At 41.0% G+C, this 21013-nt stretch overlaps 1 protein-coding gene across 5 annotated transcripts in view; it reads right to left on the bottom strand.

Annotated features, from left to right (window-relative positions):
• SHANK2 (SH3 and multiple ankyrin repeat domains 2) overlaps positions 1-21013 on the bottom strand; it is a 339924-nt gene that overhangs the window by 260535 nt on the left and 58376 nt on the right. For all 5 annotated transcript variants that reach the window (XM_079980803.1, XM_079980801.1, XM_079980798.1 and 2 more), the window contains exons 8-9: positions 12118-12234; positions 5187-5264 (exon numbers count right to left, since the gene is read on the bottom strand). In XM_079980803.1, the coding sequence (XP_079836929.1) occupies positions 5187-5264; positions 12118-12234 (195 nt within the window). The remainder of the gene's footprint in view (positions 1-5186; positions 5265-12117; positions 12235-21013) is intronic.

Genomic DNA, 21013 nt, shown 5'->3' with positions numbered 1-21013 from the left:
TCTATGGAAGCCGCCCAGAGTGGCTGGGGAAACCCAGCCAGATGGGCGGGGTACAAATAATAAATTGTTATTATTATTATTATTATTATTATTATTATTATTATTATTCAATCTGGTTCTGAATAAAATATAAGCATTGTTAAGCAAAATTTCTTTTAAATTTCCTTTCACTGGAGATATAACCAGTTGATTCATAAAGACTGATATGGCAGGTATACAACCCAGTATGGTTTGGCCATATGGTGATGTAGCCTTGTTTAGAAATCAACCCACAATGACCACAACACTACAAAGCTGCCACGTAGTGGAGCACTAAACTTACAGCAAGTCAGCATCAACATGGAACCACTACATATCTTTTTACCCCAACACAGTACACTCTACCAACCTACTCTCCATATCATAGAAATATCCAGTGCATCTGATTCCTCCGTAGTATCAAAGTCTGAGGCTGATTTCTACAAATTTAAAACACCACCTCTGTGTATAGTTACATAAGTCCTGGTCTAGTTGTTCCCCAACTCCCCCATGCTCCACTTGAAAATTGCTGAGGGTCTTGGTGGACCACACAATACTTTATCTGCTTGTCATAGCAATTGTAATGTGCTGTGCAAGATGCTGTACGGTTTTAACTTATGTTCTTATGAACATGCCACACACCACAAGCAGTTTGGGGACCCCTGCCATATTCAGTCATGTCCTCCTCACATGAATACAACATGCATTACTGGGGCTGTGCTTGCAGGTTCCACCCCCACTGTTGCATGATCACATGGAGTTATAAATCACAGGAAGAGCCTATGCCCATTCAGGAGGATTTTCCTCTACAGGCATGCCCCGTCCCCAATGTATAGGCTGTGGAAGGGCATAAATAATGTGATGTGGCAAGTATGGTGAGTCCTGCAGTTAATCCTGCGAAGGAAAAAGATACTTCTTGGGATTTGAGCCTTTTCCTTGTTTGTGGTTGTGTAAATTCACACTTAGACATTTGGTTCCACAGCAGAAACTAACACTAGGGAAAGCTTCTGGGCATTCTGACCTAGAAATTTTGCACAACCTGGAAAACGGTGAGGCTCTCAGCTACTGCCTGCTCTATATGGGGGGCTAATATTTCTGATACAAATAAATTTCACAAACATCAGACACAGTAATGATCAAAGACCTGAAAAGGAACATGGGGACAATACGCAAAACGATGGTTCCATAATTCCTATTCACGCAGTTTGATACTACTGGCAGTAGCCAAGAAAGTGCTCCTACAAGGGCAAGGACTTTTGTCTGTACAATGAAACTTCCCCTCCCTCCCCTCTCCTTGTGTGCCCCCCTAAATCTGTTATGGGTGTTCCCTCAATCTTCCAGAGGCGCACAGGCAGAGGAAAGGGAGGAGACATTCCATTGAGCAAGCATAGATCCTCGAGTTAGTAGAAACACTTCACTGGGTACCACGTACTGTATGTGTTTCCATTCAGAATTAAATCCCAGTGACCTGAGTGGGGATTACTTCTAAGCAAAAAATGCAAATCTAGTTATAAGTCTTTGAAAGAACTCTTTACACAGCCTTGTGAATCGCTGGGTTTTGCAACACCTAAACTAAACCTGTAGTCCTATACAAGCTTGAACTCAATAGGGCTTAGTTCTAATCAGACATGAATCAGATTGTGTCCTGGCTTCTGTAATTCTAGAGACACACCTTCTTAAAACATTTGGAAATCCTCAGCATTTTTATGATATATATTTTTTAAACAGTCTGTCATCGTCCCTCCAGGCTGGAGGCAATTTCAATGCCCTTCTATTTACAGCTAATGGAAGAACAAACCCACTTTCATAACCTCACTTCTTCAAAGAAAGTGGAAGCTTTTTATCTAGTATGGTATTTTTCTTCAATTATGAGGATAGTTCTATTTTCCAATTTTCGCTAACCAAGGAAAAATGATCTTATCGCAGACACAGAAACACTGAATAAAATTCTACAGACGGCCTCTCTCTCTCTCTCTCTTCCCTTTTCAAAAAAGGTATTTTAAATTAGAGGTTTTGATACAAACTGAATGCGGTATTTAATAATAGCTAATGAATGGGCACTTGATACGTTGCATAGAGTTCACTTCTACAATGTACTGATTACAGGAGTATCAGTTTAGTATGCAAAACCCCATTAACTCAAGAAGACCCCATGTAATTTTGTGATAGTATAATTTATATCAAATGGGTCAGCAAAACAAAGCAGATAGCAATGAATTGAGGGAGGCAGACATAATAAAAAAGAGGTTCATAGCACTGCAAACCAGCCTTTTCAACTTAACTGGCTGATATATGTAGCCATCCATCAGCCTTGTTTCTCCCTTCACACTCCTTCCTTTTCATTGCTGTCTCTGCCTCCTATTAAGAAAAAATCAACAAACTGCCCAACAACAAAGTGCCTGAGATTAGATGCTTCCGATTTAAGGTACTTCAAGCCAGTTGCTTTGTTATTTTCCCCGGTTGGAGCAGAATAATGGCTTGGTCTGATACTAGTAAGGTAGATGGGTGGAGCACTGGTGGCAGAAGGACCCAGCAGAGGCAGTTTCACCCGCAATATATCACCGAGTGAAGCAACCATGGCGGTTTGGCCCTCATACCGGTCCTGGGCGATGTATCAATATGTTGTCCAGGCCTAATGAACATAGGGCCAATTCACACAGCAGCTGACCATATGTCCAGTGGGACATAGCTAGTGCACACACATCAAGAGATAGGGACAGGACTGGCCTGCATGACCCCACAACCCCCTAACATGTGCTTTTAGCATATGAGGTGTTGGTGTGAGCCCCTTTGAGGTACATAATCGGAATGCATTACTGCCTTCAGCCTAACTGTCATTAAGCTAATAGGCCCAGTTATTTTTCTACTTCTTTCATTCTGGTACAAATTGCCATAATTCCACCTTCAAAGCACAACTTGTCCTTTCACCTGTATATAACTGCCTTTTCCACAGTGACCACTGTTTGCCAATTGTTTCTTTTCCAAATGCAATGGCAAAATACTGTATCAATGTGTTGAGGTAACAACAACAAATTTTATGTGTAAACAGCAGAAAGAGGCTCAAAAACAAGGGATACAATCATATGTAACATTCAAACAAATCCCCACCAGTGGTTTTATATCCTGGTTGTGAAAGATGTCATCTAAAAGAATTTGAGAGTTGGGTGTCAAACTGCTGTAAACTGTTGCTGTTTTCATTCATTGTTATTAGAATGTTTAATTTGTATTTTATATAAACGGCTTTGGGGCTGACTTAAGGCTTTGCCCTGAAATGAAAGTTAGCATATAAGTACTTTAAATTATAATAAACTAACCATAGTTTGCACAAACTAATTTCCCATATACAGGCATAACAAGGATTTGGCGGGGAACCACAAATGGAGGCTTCCAAACTTCTCACCTGGTACATGAAGGGTGGTAAAAGTGGCAGAGCAACATGTGAACCCAAGGTACTCTCTCTTAATCAACCATGGTTTGTTGTTATTTCTGAATGCAGTTACTTTAAATCTGAGGACAAATGCTGGCTCCCTTGGCCTGAAGAGCGAGGTGAGGGCTGCACCCCATAGTTGCCTTTGACTGGACTTAACCATCCAGGAGCCCTGTACCTTTTTAACTTTAAATGACCTGTGTGCAAATTATTTTAAGGAAGCAGGGAGCAACTATTTGTTTATATGCTTGGGGAGTTCTGAGTGTGCAAAAGAAAATGGGCCAAAAGGAAAACTGAGTGGTTCTGTAAGCTTGACAGGGGTCTTTATCCACAATAATGACTCCCACCCTTACAAAAAATGGAGGACTAAAAACACATTCCCATCCCCAGTGAATGGAACAAGGCAAATAAATGCAAAACTATACGTTTGCACTAATTGCCTATGAAGATACTGCATTCCGTTTTTATGCTAAGTGAATCAAAACAATCAGGGAGGGAGAGAGTAATTGTAACTGTAATTATAATTATTTTTGTTGTCTATGTGGAAAGGGATGGTGGTTCTGCTTATTGTTTTCTGTTTGCTGTTGTTATGAAAACTTAATATTACTCATTCAATATAGTAAGCTAGAGCATCTAGGGGACTGATAAAATTCAACCCTAGCTGACTACATTGAGTTCAATGGCACATACTCCAAGTTAAGCGGGTAAGAGATTGCAGCCTGGGAAAATGTGTTATGTAGGTGAGCATTAAAAATATTGGGTTGTATTCCACATAGCACTAAGGCTAAGGTTCCTTCAGTGCAGGGACTTTCCTTGAGAGACAGAACCTTCTCCCCCCATCACCCACCTTCCAAAATCTATTTTGGGGGTTTCCTCAAAACTTCAGAATAGATTGGGGGATGGCATAGGGTGCATTGTGAAGGAAGAGGGAAAATGCCTGTTGCACTAGCAGAGATCCTTGTGCTGGTTTCTCCTAGTGCAAGGGTGGGGAACCATCCAGTTCATGGGCCAATATTGGCCTATTAAGGATGCCAAGTTGGTCCATCAGGCCTTCTTCCTCAAACCATGCCCACTCATCAGCTGGCATCACTGGGCAGGAGGACAGGGCTTAATTCTACATTGCCTGCACCACCCTGTTCCAAGCAGCGAATAGGAGTGTGCAACCTAAATTGCCAGATTTAATCTTGGTTCATCATATGTTAATTTGAGATTAAAGCCCTTGGCCTTCTCCTTTAAGTGTAGGAGGAGGGAGATGGAAAGCTGCCACCCCTCCACAGCCCACTGCCATGCACCCACTTATATGAGAAACAGAGCAAAGTACCATTTGATAAATGGATTCTGGCAGCTGGACAGACTTGTCTACTTAACAAATTTAGCCTGATAAGCATCTGGCCCATGGAGCCAAAAGGGTTTCCCAACCCTGCTAGCACAACCATTTAGTGGAATACAACCCATAACCTCCAACCTGCAGTGTGAAGTCATACAGTCCACAGTTCCGCCACTTCAGTCTCCTGAGCCTAATCTACATGAGTACAGAATTAAATGAGTACACAGTTGAATAACCAACATAAACCATCATAAATTCCCTGAAGATGAATGAGATACAAATATGACAAACAAGTATGTGCAGTAACTTTGTAGCTGCATTTATATTTTTCTTCTCCCAGGTAGAAAATGCGTCAACAACTCTCATTGGTACCAATATGCAAGTTGTCCCGCATCCCCCCCCTTTTTTTTTTACCTGAAATGGAGATTGACTATTATAGTTCTTCAACTCCTTGTTAGCTCCCCGTAACAACAAAACTCTTGCACAGCTGTCCTGTAAATAAAGCACAGAATTTGTTACAACCTTGTAATCAAGTTACACTGCTGGTATTCAATACACTAATAGAGCCAAACTAGTCATGATGCTAAATGTGCACTATTCTTTTAAGACATTAACAGCTACCAGTGGGAGGCAATTTTCATCAAGAGTATGGCACAAGGTGAGAGATGGTTTAAACCTTTCCACCTATGCCTTGGTTCAGACCAGGCTTCCTCAACCTCGGCCCTCCAGATGTTTTGAGACTACAATTCTCAGCATTCCTGACCACTGGTCCTGCTAGCTAAGAATCATGGGAGTTGTAGGCCAAAAACATCTGGAGGGCCGAGGCTGAGAAAGCCTGGTTCAGACAAAAACAGTCCCCATCCTGAAGTTGCTATTAGTTCTGAAAGGGCATATAGCGGTTTTGGGGAGTGATTTTTTTATCAGGAATACAGGAGAAGGGATGCTTTTAAAGCACCATACCTGTACATCACATTCCTGATAGAAAATCACCACTCCCAGTGGCAATGATGAGTAATAGTTATTTTAAAGGAAAACAGAAAATCCCAGCTTCAGGTGTCACATCCAGCTAGGCCCTAGGTTTAGAACTATGTAAAGTAAGCCCACAACTTGCACACATTTAACTTGTGCACATTGAGCTATACGCGCATGGGGGAAGAATAGATTAAAAGGGGGGCAGAAAGGGGACAAAGTTCTGCAGAAAATGCATTTCTCCCACACCTCTTTGACACAGAGAGAATACAACATCTAGACAAGGGTGTGCTATATTTATTTGAAGATGGTATCCCCCAAACATTGTGATCAAACCATGGAAAGTTTTTCATGTGCAGTATCAATGTAGGTTTGTCATTACTTTTCTCCCAAGAAGCAGCATCTTAAAAAGCAGAGACATCACCTTGCCAACAAAGGTCCATATAGTTAAAGCTATGGTTTTCCCAGTAGTGATGTATGGAAGTAAGAGCTGGACCATAAAGAAGGCTGATCTCCGAAAAATTGATGCTTTTGAATTATGGTGCTGGAGGAGACTCTTGAGAGTCCCATGGACTGCAAGAAGATCAAACCTATCCATTCTGAAGGAAATCAGCCCTGAGTGCTCACTGGAAGGACAGATCCTGAAGCTGAGGCTCCAATACTTTGGCCACCTCATGAGAAGAGAATACTCCCTGGAAAAGACCCTGATGTTGGGAAAGATTGAGGGCACAAGGAGAAGGGGACGACAGAGGACGAGATGGTTGGACGGTGTTCTCGAAGCTACTAACATGAGTTTGACCAAACTGCGGGAGGCAGTGGAAGACAGGAATGCCTGGCATGCTCTGGTCCATGGGGTCACAAAGAGTCGGACACGACTAAATGACTAAATAATAACAACAAATCAATGAAGGGAAATGCTTTAAATATGTATACAACTGCAGCCTTAAGAACTAATACCAATTTCAAAACATATACCTCAGCTTCTTCTTTTTTTCTTTTTCTTTTTTAAAAAGCATACTGGAAGAATGTACTCCAAATACAATCATTTCCAAAATTAAGAGATATTTTAGACATACCAAAGAAAAGAAAGATATCTGCTTAGATGGGTTTTTTTAAAGAATTGAAGCAATAATTAATGAAGAAGCAGATGCTCTAACAGATGTTATATGAGTTATAACAGGCCTCATTACTTGTGTATTTCTAAGGCAGTGCAGCATTAGAATCACTATGCCTATAATGTTGAAGTTTTATTAAAAATAACCTAAAGCTTTGTTTGTTGTAAGTTTTTGAGTATCAAACCTTTGGTATTAACAAATCCAATAAAGAGAGTCTAATGTGACACAAGTATTTGCTGTTTAGATACCACATCAAACTACCGCAGATTTATGGCTTTAAAAAGGCAGCCATTTCATTCATTAATTCACACTGTCCACTCTAATTATACAAAACAAATTTCCAAACTGGTTTCCTGCCAAGCCTATAGACCAGGTGACCAAGGAGAACAAACCAACAACTTCATAGCCCTATAGCTATATTCAGGCCCTATAGCTGTTCTTCAGTCTGAATACTTTAAAGCCAAATGAAGTCATATGACTCCCTCCTCCTTTCACCCTGCTCACCTCTACCTTGTCTGCTTGTCTTGTGCGTTTACTGGCTCTCCACCTTTTCCTGCTCCTCTCTGTCTTGCCATCACTGCTTTGCCCACAAACCACCACTATGCTTTTGGCATTTCACCCAATCCTAGAATCACCAACTACTTGCCACATCCATCAGTACCACACCAGGCTGGACTAGGAGGGTTGAGGCTATTACTACTGTCTATAGGTACACCTCCCCTTAACCAGGAAGCTTCTTGACCTTTGAATGGGCTTAGAGGGTCTGCAGCCAGAGAGACAGATCAGGAATGCTGCTGGTCTATTGATCACTCTGTTACCTGGTCAGGCTGGCCAAGATAGTCTCTGATATATTATTGGAGGACCCTAACATGATAATCCTGGGTGACTTCAATATCCACGTGGAGGCTGCTATCGGGCTAGTTCGAGACTACATGGCCTCCATGACAACCATGGTTCTCTCTCAGATGGTCATCTTGATGTAGTGATATGAGGGATGGACCAAAGATAGGGGAAGTGCAATCCATTTCCATCTCACAGTCAAACCATTATCTGGTTAAGTCTTGACAGACAATGGCAGTAGAGAAAGCTGGTGATCCTGTTGAAGCCCTCATCTCGCTATGGAATGGCAAGCTTAAACAGGTGGTTGACACAATTGCTCCTGAGAATCTTCTCCAACATTTCAGAACATCTGAGGAGCTCTGGACTATGAAACAGGCCAGAAGAAGACTCATGTGCAGGTGACACAAACACTTTGGAACTCCCTGCCTATTGAGATCAAGCAGGCACCTTCACTGTACTCTTTTTGGCACCTGCTAAAAACATTCCTGTTTAGACAAGTCTACCCAGATGCTTAGAAAATTGAGGTAATCTTAATCTATTTTTCTTTTTCTTTTGTATACTTTAAAGTAGAGTTATAATTTTTTTCTTGGTGTTACTGTTGTTTTATCTTTTGTAAACTGCTTTGAGACTTTTTACAATCAAGCGGTGCATAAATTTTATGAAATAATAAATAAATAAATAATCCTTCATTGCTATGGTAGCTTAGCCTTGTCATGGCTCAGAGATGCTTTAAACCAGGCATCCCCAACCTGCGGCCCTCCAGATGTTTTTGGCCTACAACTCCCATGATCCCTAGCGAACAGAACCAGTGGTCAGGGATGATGGGAATTGTAGTCCAAAACATCTGGAGAGCCGAAGGTTGGGGGTTTCTGCTTTAAGGACTCCACACTACATGAAAATATTCTTCACTGAAACCAAGAGTTCACCCATTCAAACAGATATACTGAGAGCCTAAGTTTCAGAGATGGTGAAAGGTCGTCCTTACAGTCTATATCTTCCTATGGGAGGCAAAGGTGGAAATGATCCACTGCCAAGAGTCAATACATGCAGAGTTGTATCAATGTTACTAATCTGAACAAAACTTCATGGTCTGTGTATGGTCCATGGTATGGTCTGATGGCACAGGAGACTATCACCTTGCTGAAGTTACAAGGTACGGATCTAGGAATCACATGCACATTGCCTTGGATTTTGTGACAGGAGAAATGTGGGATAGAGATGTAAGAAAATAAAGTGAATATGTGCAGCACTCACTGCTAAATCAGCATGCACAGCTGCTGCCATAAAACCTGTCTCCCACTAATTACTATAAAACACATTATTGACATTTGTAAAGGGCACCAAATTTAAAATGGTGGCTTTATGTTTCCACTCCAGATTGAGGAAGGGGAAATTTTCATTAGGATAACAATATGAGGGGAGGCTTAAATCCCCTTCCCCCAGAGACACAGTCCCAATCAGATTAAACCACATCCACTCCCACTGCTGCCACTATTCAGCTTCATAAAAACAGCAGAATGTCCAATCACATATTTTCCTGTGTCATGCCTAATGTGGCCCTAAAAGCAAACACAAAATGTAACATTAAAACTTTAAAAGGTTCATCAAAACAAAAGTACATCCCATTGCTCTCACAAAGAAAAATCTGCAGCAACAGATCACTGACCCACTTTCAAGACTGCAGTTAGAGTTCTGTTGCAAGTCCCTCTTACTTGCAGAGTTTTATGTTTAGAGATGCCAAGATAGCAAAACTACTGCGTAAACCAGCAGTTTTGTTGTTGTCGTTGTTCTTAGTGAGGGAGAGGAGATGTGTCCGGGAGGAGAGATGCTGAGGAGAAAAGGGGGCAATCACAGTGGTTCAAAATAAGGGGAGGTATAGTGGGGCAGGCCAGGTAAGGAACACACAATACAGACAGCTGATGACTGTTCCATGTGCCAGCCCTTCCTCCAACCTGGGGAGTTGCAGTTGTCCTATCAGCCAGCCACTGGGTCTGCAGCAGCTGTTGCTGAAATGCCAGGTTGGCTCTGAATAAGACCTCCCTCATCCATTATCTGATTATGGATGAGGATGCCCATCTGGTCTGCATCACTGAGACCTGGGTGGCTGAGCAGGGTGGAGTTGGTCTCGCCCAGCTATGTCCACCCTGTGATCATCATCTGAGGCCCTTCTTCGAGTGTTTCCTCTGCTAGGGAAGGGAGTTGTTTGATAAAGGTACATATTCATATTAATAAGAGTTCAGGTTTTTCAGATAACTATTGCACTCAATAGTTGAAAACAAAGGACTGTGCATCCCAGCTTAGAGAAGAAAAGGCACTTAAACTTCAGGGAACATTAATATACAACATTAAGGGCCCAAATGCACATTTTGTTAGACATGTATTCACATCTGTGTGGTGTTGTTTTAAAATCAACAAGTCCCCCACACAGATAAAAACTTCAGTGTGGGTAGTGGGTTGGTGGGGGTATACGTAACCCTTTCCTTGTGCCACAGAACCAACAAAAAGCCCCACACCCTACCTCAAGGCCCAGGACGGAAGCTGCTACTGGCACCAGAGGAGTAGAGCAAAAACTAGTGGTATGAAACTGCTTCTTTTAATTTGTGAAATTCATTAATTGTATTCCATTTCTGTTATCTATTTAAGCCTCTTGTTCATCCTACATAAAACAGTGCTTGACATCTGTATATTAATTAAAAGTGGAAGAATTGGCCAGGCTTTGTTTTCAACTGCCCCCCATTTATCTTCCAACAACTGACAGGCAAAAATAGCTGCATTTCTGATGCATTACTCAAGGATGCCATTCACAGAGCAGCATGAAAGAGTTGCTTCCTAGGGGTGTTAGCAACAAGCCTGCCAGAACTTCTGAAATGTTATCTTCAAACATATGCTTTCTGGTGTCAAAGTACATATTTATGTTTAGATGTCATAGAATAATACAGCACATTAAAACTCACTTCCAAATATTAAGAGTTTAAAAATATATCCTACACAGGAGGAATTGTAAGATTTTCTAACTATGTAAGTCAGATAAGACACCACTCAAACCAAATAATAGAATTAAACACACCACTGACCACCTAAGAGTTTGTTAGTTGTTAATGGTTTGGAAAATATAAGCATAGTTATAACTGACTTTCACCTCCCTTTTCAAAATATATGAAATATTATTGCAGAAGCCATGTGAGTTAGCCAGCATAATATGTATATGTATATATTGTATACAGTATATAGGTAATTATATACTGCATCATTGTTAATTATATGTATAATATAATGATGTTATGGCTGGTGTCCAATGAAGTATGTCTGCTAGCACAATAATTTCCACTTGCGCAATGGAACTTCCCCTTCCTCTCCTCTCCCTACGTCTTCTCCCCAAATCTGCTCCAGATGGTTGGGGGGAAACCCAGAACAAATTTAGGGGGTATGTGGGCAGAACAGAAGGATGGGGTGTTCCATTTCACAGTGAAAATTACTTATGCTAACCAAAGTACTTTGCTGGATACTTCTAAACATCCCAGCAGTGTAGCTTCCAGGTAGCTGAGTGATTGAGAGCTGTGCCGCAACACTCCTGGGGAGTGTTTTTGGCCATGCCCCACCTAAGCATCTCTAAAATCCTGATGCTGCCCCCCCTCACTAAGAAATGATAATATAATTCTTATTATTCCAAAAGTGAACTCCTATTTACATGGAGGAAGCCTAAAAGGCCATTAACTTGGTCTAACTCCTTCTCAAATTGCCCCCCTTAAAAATCAAAATGCCCCCCCCGGCAATTCTTTTCTCTTTATTGAATGAATTTGGACAGAACTTTGGTTTCAGGACAATCCGTATTGCACTTGAACATGATTTTAGTATTGCATACATTATTTAAAGAAACGGACACTTGGTGGAATATAAATGTCTTATTTTTACATTTTGTTTTTGGGAAGTTCTATATACTTGCCTACAGAGTTGTGTGAGCTGCATCAGGGAACAAAGCCAGGGTGGCCAAGTTAAGGCCAGTTTAGTCATAGCTGCAGTGCCCTTAAAAGTTTACAATTTTTAAAGAATTAAAGCCAAAGTATCAGAAAGGGCATACATACTGTTCCATGCCAGCTTGCTGTAATGGTTGGAGTGTTGGATTAAACCAGGGGAACCCAGGTGCAAATCCTCACTCAACTATAAAGCTAATTAGATCATCTAGGGCAAGTCATGCTCTCTCAGCCTAGCCTACCTCACAGGCTTACTGATAACTGCCTTGAGCTTTTCTGGAAGAAAAGTGGAATATTAAAAATGTAATTTATAATTAATACCAGGGAATGGAAATGACTGGATTTTGATCCTTGCAAGGTTTTTTAAAAAATATATCTAGGAATGATTTATGTTACCTGCTTCATTTCAGTAAGTTGTATAAGAAGAACAACAAAACTATAACAACTAACCTGGTTGTAAAGTGCACAGATATGTAACGCTGTGTTTCCAGAGGCATTTTGTGCTCCCATATCAGCTCCATAAAACAGAAAATGTTCTAAATGCTGGACGTGCCCATATCGACAAGCCTATGAACATAAAAGGTTCATATTTTAATTATGAGATCTACATTTTTAACATAATTCATTTCACTTATACACTTCTTGGAAAGGTATTCTGAAGTTTTGAGAACATACTATATTACTATATACAGTGAGGTGTATAGTATTACCAAGTGTGTTGTAAGCTGAGACTCCAAAATGCAGTGGTCATCCGCTGCCATACCAACAAGTCCACATTTTCAGAAGTTGTGTACGGCTTGGTGGTGAAGTATCTACTTCAGTAGAGTTTCAGCACCAATACCATACACAGTTTTAACATACAATTGCTTAAAAAATTCTAGAATAATGATCTTAACCAGGGAAGCTTGTGATATCACGATCCTTTTAAAGTAGCAGGTTGTAATAAAGCAGTTTTACTCTAATTTTCCAAAAATTGTCAAGCCAGAAGACGGGGGGGGGGGGGATGTACGTTAAAATCCTACAATATTACTAGGTTACACTGAAATAAAATGTTAGCTTGATCCTAAGTATAGCACTTTAAAATAGTATAAAAATATAAAAGGCTCTAGATCTGTCTTGTCATTGAAAGAATAGGGAACGGCATAAAGGTTATAGGGAGAACACGCACTATTTCCACACACACCCCAAAGCCTCTGTCCCTGCACTTTCCACACCAACATGGAGTGAGAAGCTCTAAAAGAGGCTGAACCTGGAACCTTCCCCACAAGCAGGAAAGGAGCAGAGCTTGTTTACATTTAACCATTGTTTGTTTCAAACTATGATTTAATGTGATATGTGAACTGAGCAATTAATGGGAACCTGCTTAGCAATAAAGCATCTAGAAGAACTTGAGAGAGAAAAAATAAACATCTACGTGATAGTGTATCCTCAAATGTCTCACTATCCAAAGGTTCTGAGCTATTCCTGAAACTTTTGCTGTTCTCGTCCTCTCTAAGAAATGATCTGGAAACAGGGGTTTCCCTCTTCAGCTAAAACGTCCCAGTCCTGAATTTGTTTTGTGCCTATTGCCCTTTGGGTACTCCTTCCTACATAATAATTTTATGGTGGGTTCTGTTTTCTACCAACTACTTGTAAGTTATTTGGCAAGTTTGGGGATCTAAACATAGTGGGCTTTATTTGTTTTTCAAGAGATAATTAAGTAGGCCTCCCCCTCTCAAAATCAGTTTTTACTGAGACTATCTTTCTCAACAGGCTTTTTACCTGCCTTGTTACAGGGCTGTTCAGAAGCTCTTTAGAGGTTAGAAAGGCCACTGGGAACACCCTTAGAATTTCTCTAGATGATAATATTTTTTTATTGTTGCTTGCCTTCTGACTGGATCTTCTTTTCCTCCAAAGGGAGGTATAAGGGGTTTTTCGAGGTGAGTGAGAGTTTATTACAATTGCTGGCCTGAAAAGGCCGTATCACTCACTCTAAACTGTAACAACAACAATCTGGCATCTTTGTGCCTTTTTGACTCTGTGACTTTTAGCATACAGTAGCCTTTTTCCCAAGTTTTCTGCGTAGCCAAAGAAGCCAAAAGATTTTACCTTTCCCCCAAACCAAGTATACAATTTGCAGAATTTTATAAATTAATAATCAAAGGTGATGTTCCCACTGTTATTCCTAACATTATAATAATATTTTAGACATATATTTGAGCTCTTAATACAGAAAGAGTAACTATATGCCCATTGCTTTTTTCTAAAAAAATTAAATGTTTAGGGGTTCTCTCATTTTTCTACTCATATTGAAATACTGCCCTTCAATGTGGCCAAACTTAGATTCACAAAATGTTTAGGATTATGCATACCCCTGCGTCCCCCCAGAAAAAAGCACTGTATATACCTACTAAATTATTATTAAAGTTAGTATTATAGTAAACTGAAGCTGAAAACTCCTGGGCATGCCAAATAAAATGCCAAGGCCACTAGATGGCACTAATGATCATACTACAAATCCAGTTTTTAAGGGATGTTGAGAAATAGCTAAAATTATTATAAAAAATATTATAAATGACTTGCCTTACAAATATCACAAGCCAAATACAAACTACAAAAACGTGCATTGACAACAAATTTTACTAATATGTACAAGAGTTGTGTGTGTTATAAATTATTGCAAGTAAAACACATTTTCATATACTGCATAGGTATGCTATATAAGTGACTGATTCTGTGGGGAAATTATGCATAAATTAGAAAACAGGCCACAAGACGGTCAGCTGACGATTTGGTCTTGAGGAACACTCTGAATGGCCATTTCGAAGGCTGAGCATTTGCCTGAACAGTTTGATTTCAAGCCATGTGGGCAAAAAAAATTTTTTTAATCACCTGACCAGGGAGATGAAAGATCTTATCTGCCTTTCAGATCCAGTTTCCACCCCTGTTCTGGAAAGTTTAATAGCATTTTTAGGATGCTGCATGTCCTAGGTCATATCCAGAGCATCCATTTAATTCAAATGTAAGGTACATGACTTCCCCCCAGAGAACTCTGGAAACTGCAGTTTAAGGTGCTAGGTATTGTGCCCTTGTGAAGGGAAACTGCAGTTCCCAGGATTCTTTGTGGGAAGCTATGTACTTTAAATGTGTGTTAAATGTGTGGTGTGGATGTGACCTTGGCTAGTATTTTCTAGCCTGTTAAAAACTGATTTGCATTTCTGGAAAGTATTTTTTTTTTTTAAGGATCAAACACAATTTTTAAAAGTCATCATTTAAAATAAAGAAAAGCCTATCCTAAATTTCTCCTATGATACCCTCAATCCTTAGGTTAAAATACTACCTCCAAATTAAATTAGCATGAATTAAAATTGTCTACAGGCGCCTCTAGTGGGACCGATTGTGTTATATCCATCTTTATATAAAATGAGACAGGGAAGCTTCCTGTCTCTATGTAGAACTGCAGGTACAGGTAAGAATAAACAATGCTTTTAGAAAAATTTCTAGAAGGCAAGTAGGCTCCTTCACTGTGCCAAGATATTTCACACCTACCACAACCGATAAGACCAAATACGATTGCATTACAGTCTTCTGAATGATGACTTTTCCCCCATTGAGCCTGTACTCTTCAATTAGCCCACATTCGTGATGTAAACCAACCTAATTTGTCTCCGATTACAACTACAAAAGACTGCTTTTGATTTCTTATGATAGTTCCCAGTGCAAACAAAGGCGCTGAGGTGCACAAAGGGCCTTTTGAAAAGGAAATTATGAATTAATATATCAGGTTCAGCAAGTGTAAGAATTCACAATGAAGCTATGTGCAGATAGAAAGACAGAGAAAACTAACTCAAGGCTTGCCGCTACTGTAAGTGCCAGTGATGGGCTGCGTTTGGAAGCCAGAAGAACAGCAGTGACCTGCACAGACTGCGACCCATCTTCATAGGGAAGTTTCCCCACCTGTCTTCGGGACTCCACTCTGGATTTGTGCAGGGTTTACTCCTTAGCCTTTCCTTCTCCCAAAGATATCCCATATAGCAGGTTTAGGATCAGAGTTTTCCTTCTCCTAGATGGGCTACCTTCCCCAGTTAACTAGCCCCATCTGCCCCTCACTTCCCTCTACAGCTTGTGCAGAAACCTCCTTCTTGACTGTTAGGCCCAGTCTTGGTCTCGTCTGCTCAGTCTGCCAGAGCCTGTCTTCATCTGCAGGGGAAGTTCCTAACTCACCAAGGGTTTCAGACCCATCAGCAGACAAACTACCCTCAAAGAAACACAACATGTCTCCCAACAGAGGTAATACCCCTCCATCAATTTTTCCATTTCTTACCAAAGAAAAAACCATGCACACCTTCGCAAAGCCACACAATACAGAAGAGAGATGAGTGAGGCATAAAAGCTGCTTATGGACCAGTATGCCACACTCCTTCCACATAAAGCCAAAGGGCCAAATTGCATGTTATCTTCAGCACACAACCTCCATGTCCAATACATAATTTAAAAAAGGGACTATATGGTCCCACTTCCCCAACCCCACCTTGATCAACTATTAAAACTGGCCTCAAAGGCCACCTGGAGTAAAATATGAAGTGGGGATTGGAGACAGGACTCTTAACGTTTTGGCACCTCACCTCAGGAGCTCCCTTCATGTAAGTTTGCCTGCTGCTGTCGTTATGCACAGCAGTTAAGTTTTAGATGAAAACTTTTCTGTTGTTGAGTTCTTTTAGCTGGAGAAGGCTACTGTTGCTTTTATGGTGGTTTTATTTTTAATTGCCTGCTATGATTTCTAAAGAGTGGCTAGCAAATTATTCAAACAAATAAACAATATGGTTTTAAGATGGCGAATACATTTTGAGTCCAACAAACAAAGTGACCCACATTTCCCCATTCGACCCAACAGCGTTGTAAAATTATGTAAATCTGCTGCTCTGGCTGATTGTACTAGTTGGCACCTACTGCAGAACCATCTTCCATTTACTTTGCATAGCTTGAACAGGGAAATGTGAATGTGAAACTATTATGAATCCCTTCTCTGGAGTTTGGTAACACTAATTACTATATGTTTGGCACTCATTTAGACTTATGACTCTCCCAGACTACTAGCATTTCTAGCACTGAAAGCAGTGAAGACACACAGTTATGGATGCTATGGAGATGAACAAATTGTAGCATTGCCTAATTAATATTGAATTATTCATTCCACTGAGTAGCTCAAGAGGGCACCAGAAGCACTGCTATGAAGTAAGATACAGAAAGCTTCACCATTCTAATGATAGTGCAGATGGTTCCGCCTGCTAAATACTGTATTGAACCCTGTTCTATTGCAATTGTTTCAGAGCTTCATTCACAAAGTGAGGGAGGCCATGATTCTTACAGCTTTATGTACTATCTGGCTGCACATAAAGGATAAATTTAGAGACTGGTTTAAAAACAAAGGACCCAAAGGGTAAAATTTCCACTGCAACACATACAATGATCACAGCACTTGGCATGTCAAGAAATGCGTTTTTTCTCATGTCATTCCTTATCAATAATCTACATCATTTTGCCCACATAAATAAGGTTCAGACAACTTTTTGCATTCTAGTGGCAGAATTAATTATCAAGAAAAGTAGACCAAAAATCTGAAAGAAGGAAAAGCATTTTAAACTATTTTAAATTATTTATGTGAACATTTTAAATTATTTTATGTGAACCGCCCTGAGACCTTCAGGTATAGGGCGGTATAGAAAACAAACAAACAAGAGTTGTACCATGTATTTTATTCATTTCAATATTTGAAAGGATCACATTTGATGAAGCCAAAGAAATTACTCAACAAACTTCACTTCACCAAAGTGAATTCTTTTGTACTCTTAGCTACTGTTATTTCTTACTGGCACAATCTCCCTTCTTCTTCTTTACTGCAAGTGTCCCAATTTTTGAGCATCCATTATATCATTACCTGAACAAAATCACATGGCTTTGTTGGTTTCTGCTTTCTTCACTGTGCAGCGAAATGCTAGTCACAAGGCATTGTTTACATTCCACAGTCAGAGTTGCTGTTGGGTTTCCCACGGGAAAGGGAAACTGGATGTGACGTTCACTGGTTTCCTGTTTTTTCACAGTTCTCTCGGTGTTTCCGAAGAGAGAGGAGTTGCTTCTCTGCTCACGCAGAGGCAAGATGCATGTTTGTAAGCTCTCAGCATTGAAGTGTAAATAAAGTAAAGTAAAGCATGTGGCACGTACTGCTCATCATTCCACTGCGTAAAAGACTCTGCAAAAACAACATTTTTTGTTCCGGGCCCAGAAAAACGCAATCAAACTGAAGAATGGGCTCCAGAAGTCGAATCGGGCTCCTGGCAAAGGAACAAAGGAGCAAAGAATCGGAGTGCCGGCAGGGGAGCAGAGAATGCAGAGGAATGCAGAGGGACGGATCGGACGTTATCTGCTCTGCGCTTCAGGATGATTTATGAGAGGTATGTGCTCATGCTCCGGGCAGCCTGCCAGCTTCTAGTTAATGGCTTTATGACTGGACTTTGAACTTTTAAAGCCGTTTGCCAAGGCACAAGCTCACAGGCTTGGGGAAGGCTTGAGAACCGAAAGCACTTTTAAAATTGCTTTTGGAAAGAGGTTTCAAAGCAGCAGTGACGCAGCTTGTATAACGCAGCTTGATTTAAAGCAGCAGAGATGACGCAGAAGGCTAATGCCAGAGTCATGATGGCTAGCTGCAGAATGCTGGCTGATGCAAGTGGGGAATCTGTTGCCACTCAGATTGCTGTTCTGCCAAGTGCTCAGCTCACAGTAGACTATGTTACTGCCGTGATTCTGAATGAAGCAGACCGCTGGGGTGCTAGCTGCATGGGTAAGGGGGAGTCTTCACAGACATCATCCCAGAATGCAGTGGAACCACCAGATGGCGCCAAAGCTTTGAAGGCAGTGAAATGCTACTCGTGTGGACGTCTAGGCCATGTGAAGAGGGAATGCAGATATCCCAGGGCCAAGACAGAGCAGCGCAGCGAAAGCTCATCGCGTGGAAAAGGCCAAGGCAAAGGCAAAGGTCCGGTGTCCAGGACAACGCAGCACAAGGCAATGGTCTCACGCTTCACTCCAAAGGTTGCAAAGGTCCAGAAGACGTCTAGATCTTTCTTCGTGGTGGATTCGGCTGCAACGCACCACATGTGTAACGATAAGCGACTGTTCGTGTCTTTTACACCGCAGGAAGGTGTGATTCACCAAGCGGATGACCACACGATCCCCAGTCAAGGCTACGGAACTGTTGTTCTTCACAGTTTGGACTTATCGATACAAGATGTACTTTACGTTCCAGATGCCAAACACAATCTACTCAGTGTTGCGCAGCTGAATGAACGGAACATTGACGTTTCCTTCAAGAACAAGAAATGCACCATCACCAAGAAAAACGATTATGTATTGCATGCTGAATATGTTGATCGTTTGTTTGTTTTGTATTTTGATGATGTTGTGCAGGATGAAACTTGTTGCATTGCAGGTTCTAACAAAAGTTTGCATGCAGAATGTATTCACGATTTTCACAGGAAATTTGGTCATTTGCATTTTGAGGCAGTATCTAAAATGCCTGCCTTGGTTGAAGGTATGACTATTAAACCCTGCAGGTACCACACGAAGTGCAAGGCATGCGCAGCAAACAAGGTGAAAATGGCTGCGAAAGGTAAGGTGTCTAGTAGGCAAGCTACAGAACCATACCAGGTTGTTCATGCTGATTTGGTTGGACCACTAGCGCCCTCTTTGGGTGGAAATAGGTACTTCATGGTTCTCATTGATGCATTTTCCAGGTATATTTATGTGTACAATCTCAAGCAGAAATCAGAGGCTTTTCCAAGGTTCAAGGAATTCTGTGCTTGGTTGGAAAATGTGCATGGTAAGAAGATAAAAACTCTTTTCTCTGATCACGGGGGGGAATTCACTTCTCAGCAGTTTGAAGCTTTTCTGACTGAGAAAGGAATTCAACACGATTTGTCTAGTCCTCACTCGCCATGGCAGAATGGACTTTGCGAGAGGGCAAATCAGACATTGCTTCAAGGGTTAAAAACCTTGCTGCATGATGCCAATCTTCCAGAGAGTTATTGGGCCGAAGCTCTCTCATGTTTTACTTACAGTTATAATCGCAGGTTATCTTCAGCAATTGGTTGTACCCCCTATGAGAAGATGTTTGGCAAGAAGCCGTACATCAAACACATGAAAATTTTTGGTTCTGACATGTGGGTTCACACACCACAAAGCTCCAAGTTAGGCAAGTGCGGATTGCATGGTATCTTTCTAGGTTATCAGAAAGGTTCTTACAGAATAATGATGACTGACTCTAAGACAATTAAGCTCACAAGAAGTGTTGAATACAATGCCAAGTGGGGGGAGAATGTGGGAATTTTCCAATGTTATCCTGATGACAGTGATGAGACTGAGGATAGGCAACAGCAAAAGCAGCCGCAACAACCCACACCCACTGATGAAGGTTCTGATTCTGAGTCTGAAACTGAATCGGGCGATTCAGAGGATTTCAAGAGTGCGAAAGCCTCTATGCGACCCTCTGAAAGCTCTGATCAAGAATTGGAGGAACCATTGTTCACAATAGGTCACTTTTCTCCTAAGAAGGAAGAGGAGAGTGTTGAAGACTTAAGGCTAATTCGCAGGTCACAAAGAGCCACAAAAGGCAGACCTCCAAAGAGATTTGCTGATGAATTTGCTAAGATAGCAGTAGCAGCTGTTAAAAGCTCCAAGAAGGTATTTGAACCTTCAAGTTTCCAAGAAATCCAGGATTTGGATTCAAAGGAAGCTGAGCCATGGTTAGATGCCATGAAGGCTGAGCTTGATTCCTTAGAGAGGAACAAAACATGGGAGCTTGTTCCAGTAGTTCCAGGAATGAAACTGCTTGGAAGCAAATGGGTCTTCAAAGCGAAGACTGATCAAAATGGCAAGATAGTCAGGCACAAAGCCAGATTGGTAGCCAGAGGTTTTGCACAGGTACCAGGTGAAGACTATCACGAGACCTACTCACCCACAGTGAGGTATGAGAGCATTAGGCTTATGTTCAAGCTAGCTGCAGAGGAGAATCTACACATTAGTCACCATGATGTGAATACAGCTTTTCTGTACGGATCTCTAGGTGAATCACTTTATATGCTTCCACCTGATGGCGTACAGGTAAAACAGGGATTTGTCTGTGCTCTGAAGAAATCCCTTTATGGTCTCAAACAAAGTGCACGGTGTTGGCACACAAAACTCACTGAAGTATTGTTTTCTCTAGGTTTTCAGCAAGGGAAAGCTGATCCATGTGTATTTGTCAAAGAGGAGGGGCAAAAGAAGCTGTATTGCTTGTTTTATGTTGATGATATTTTATTCTTTTGGAAAGATG

Source organism: Podarcis cretensis (genome assembly GCF_951804945.1).
Source record: "Podarcis cretensis genome assembly, chromosome: 1".
Lineage (NCBI taxonomy): Eukaryota > Metazoa > Chordata > Lepidosauria > Squamata > Lacertidae > Podarcis > Podarcis cretensis.
The sequence above is the reverse complement of the archived record's forward strand: the minus strand, read 5'-3'. Positions and strand labels throughout refer to the sequence as shown.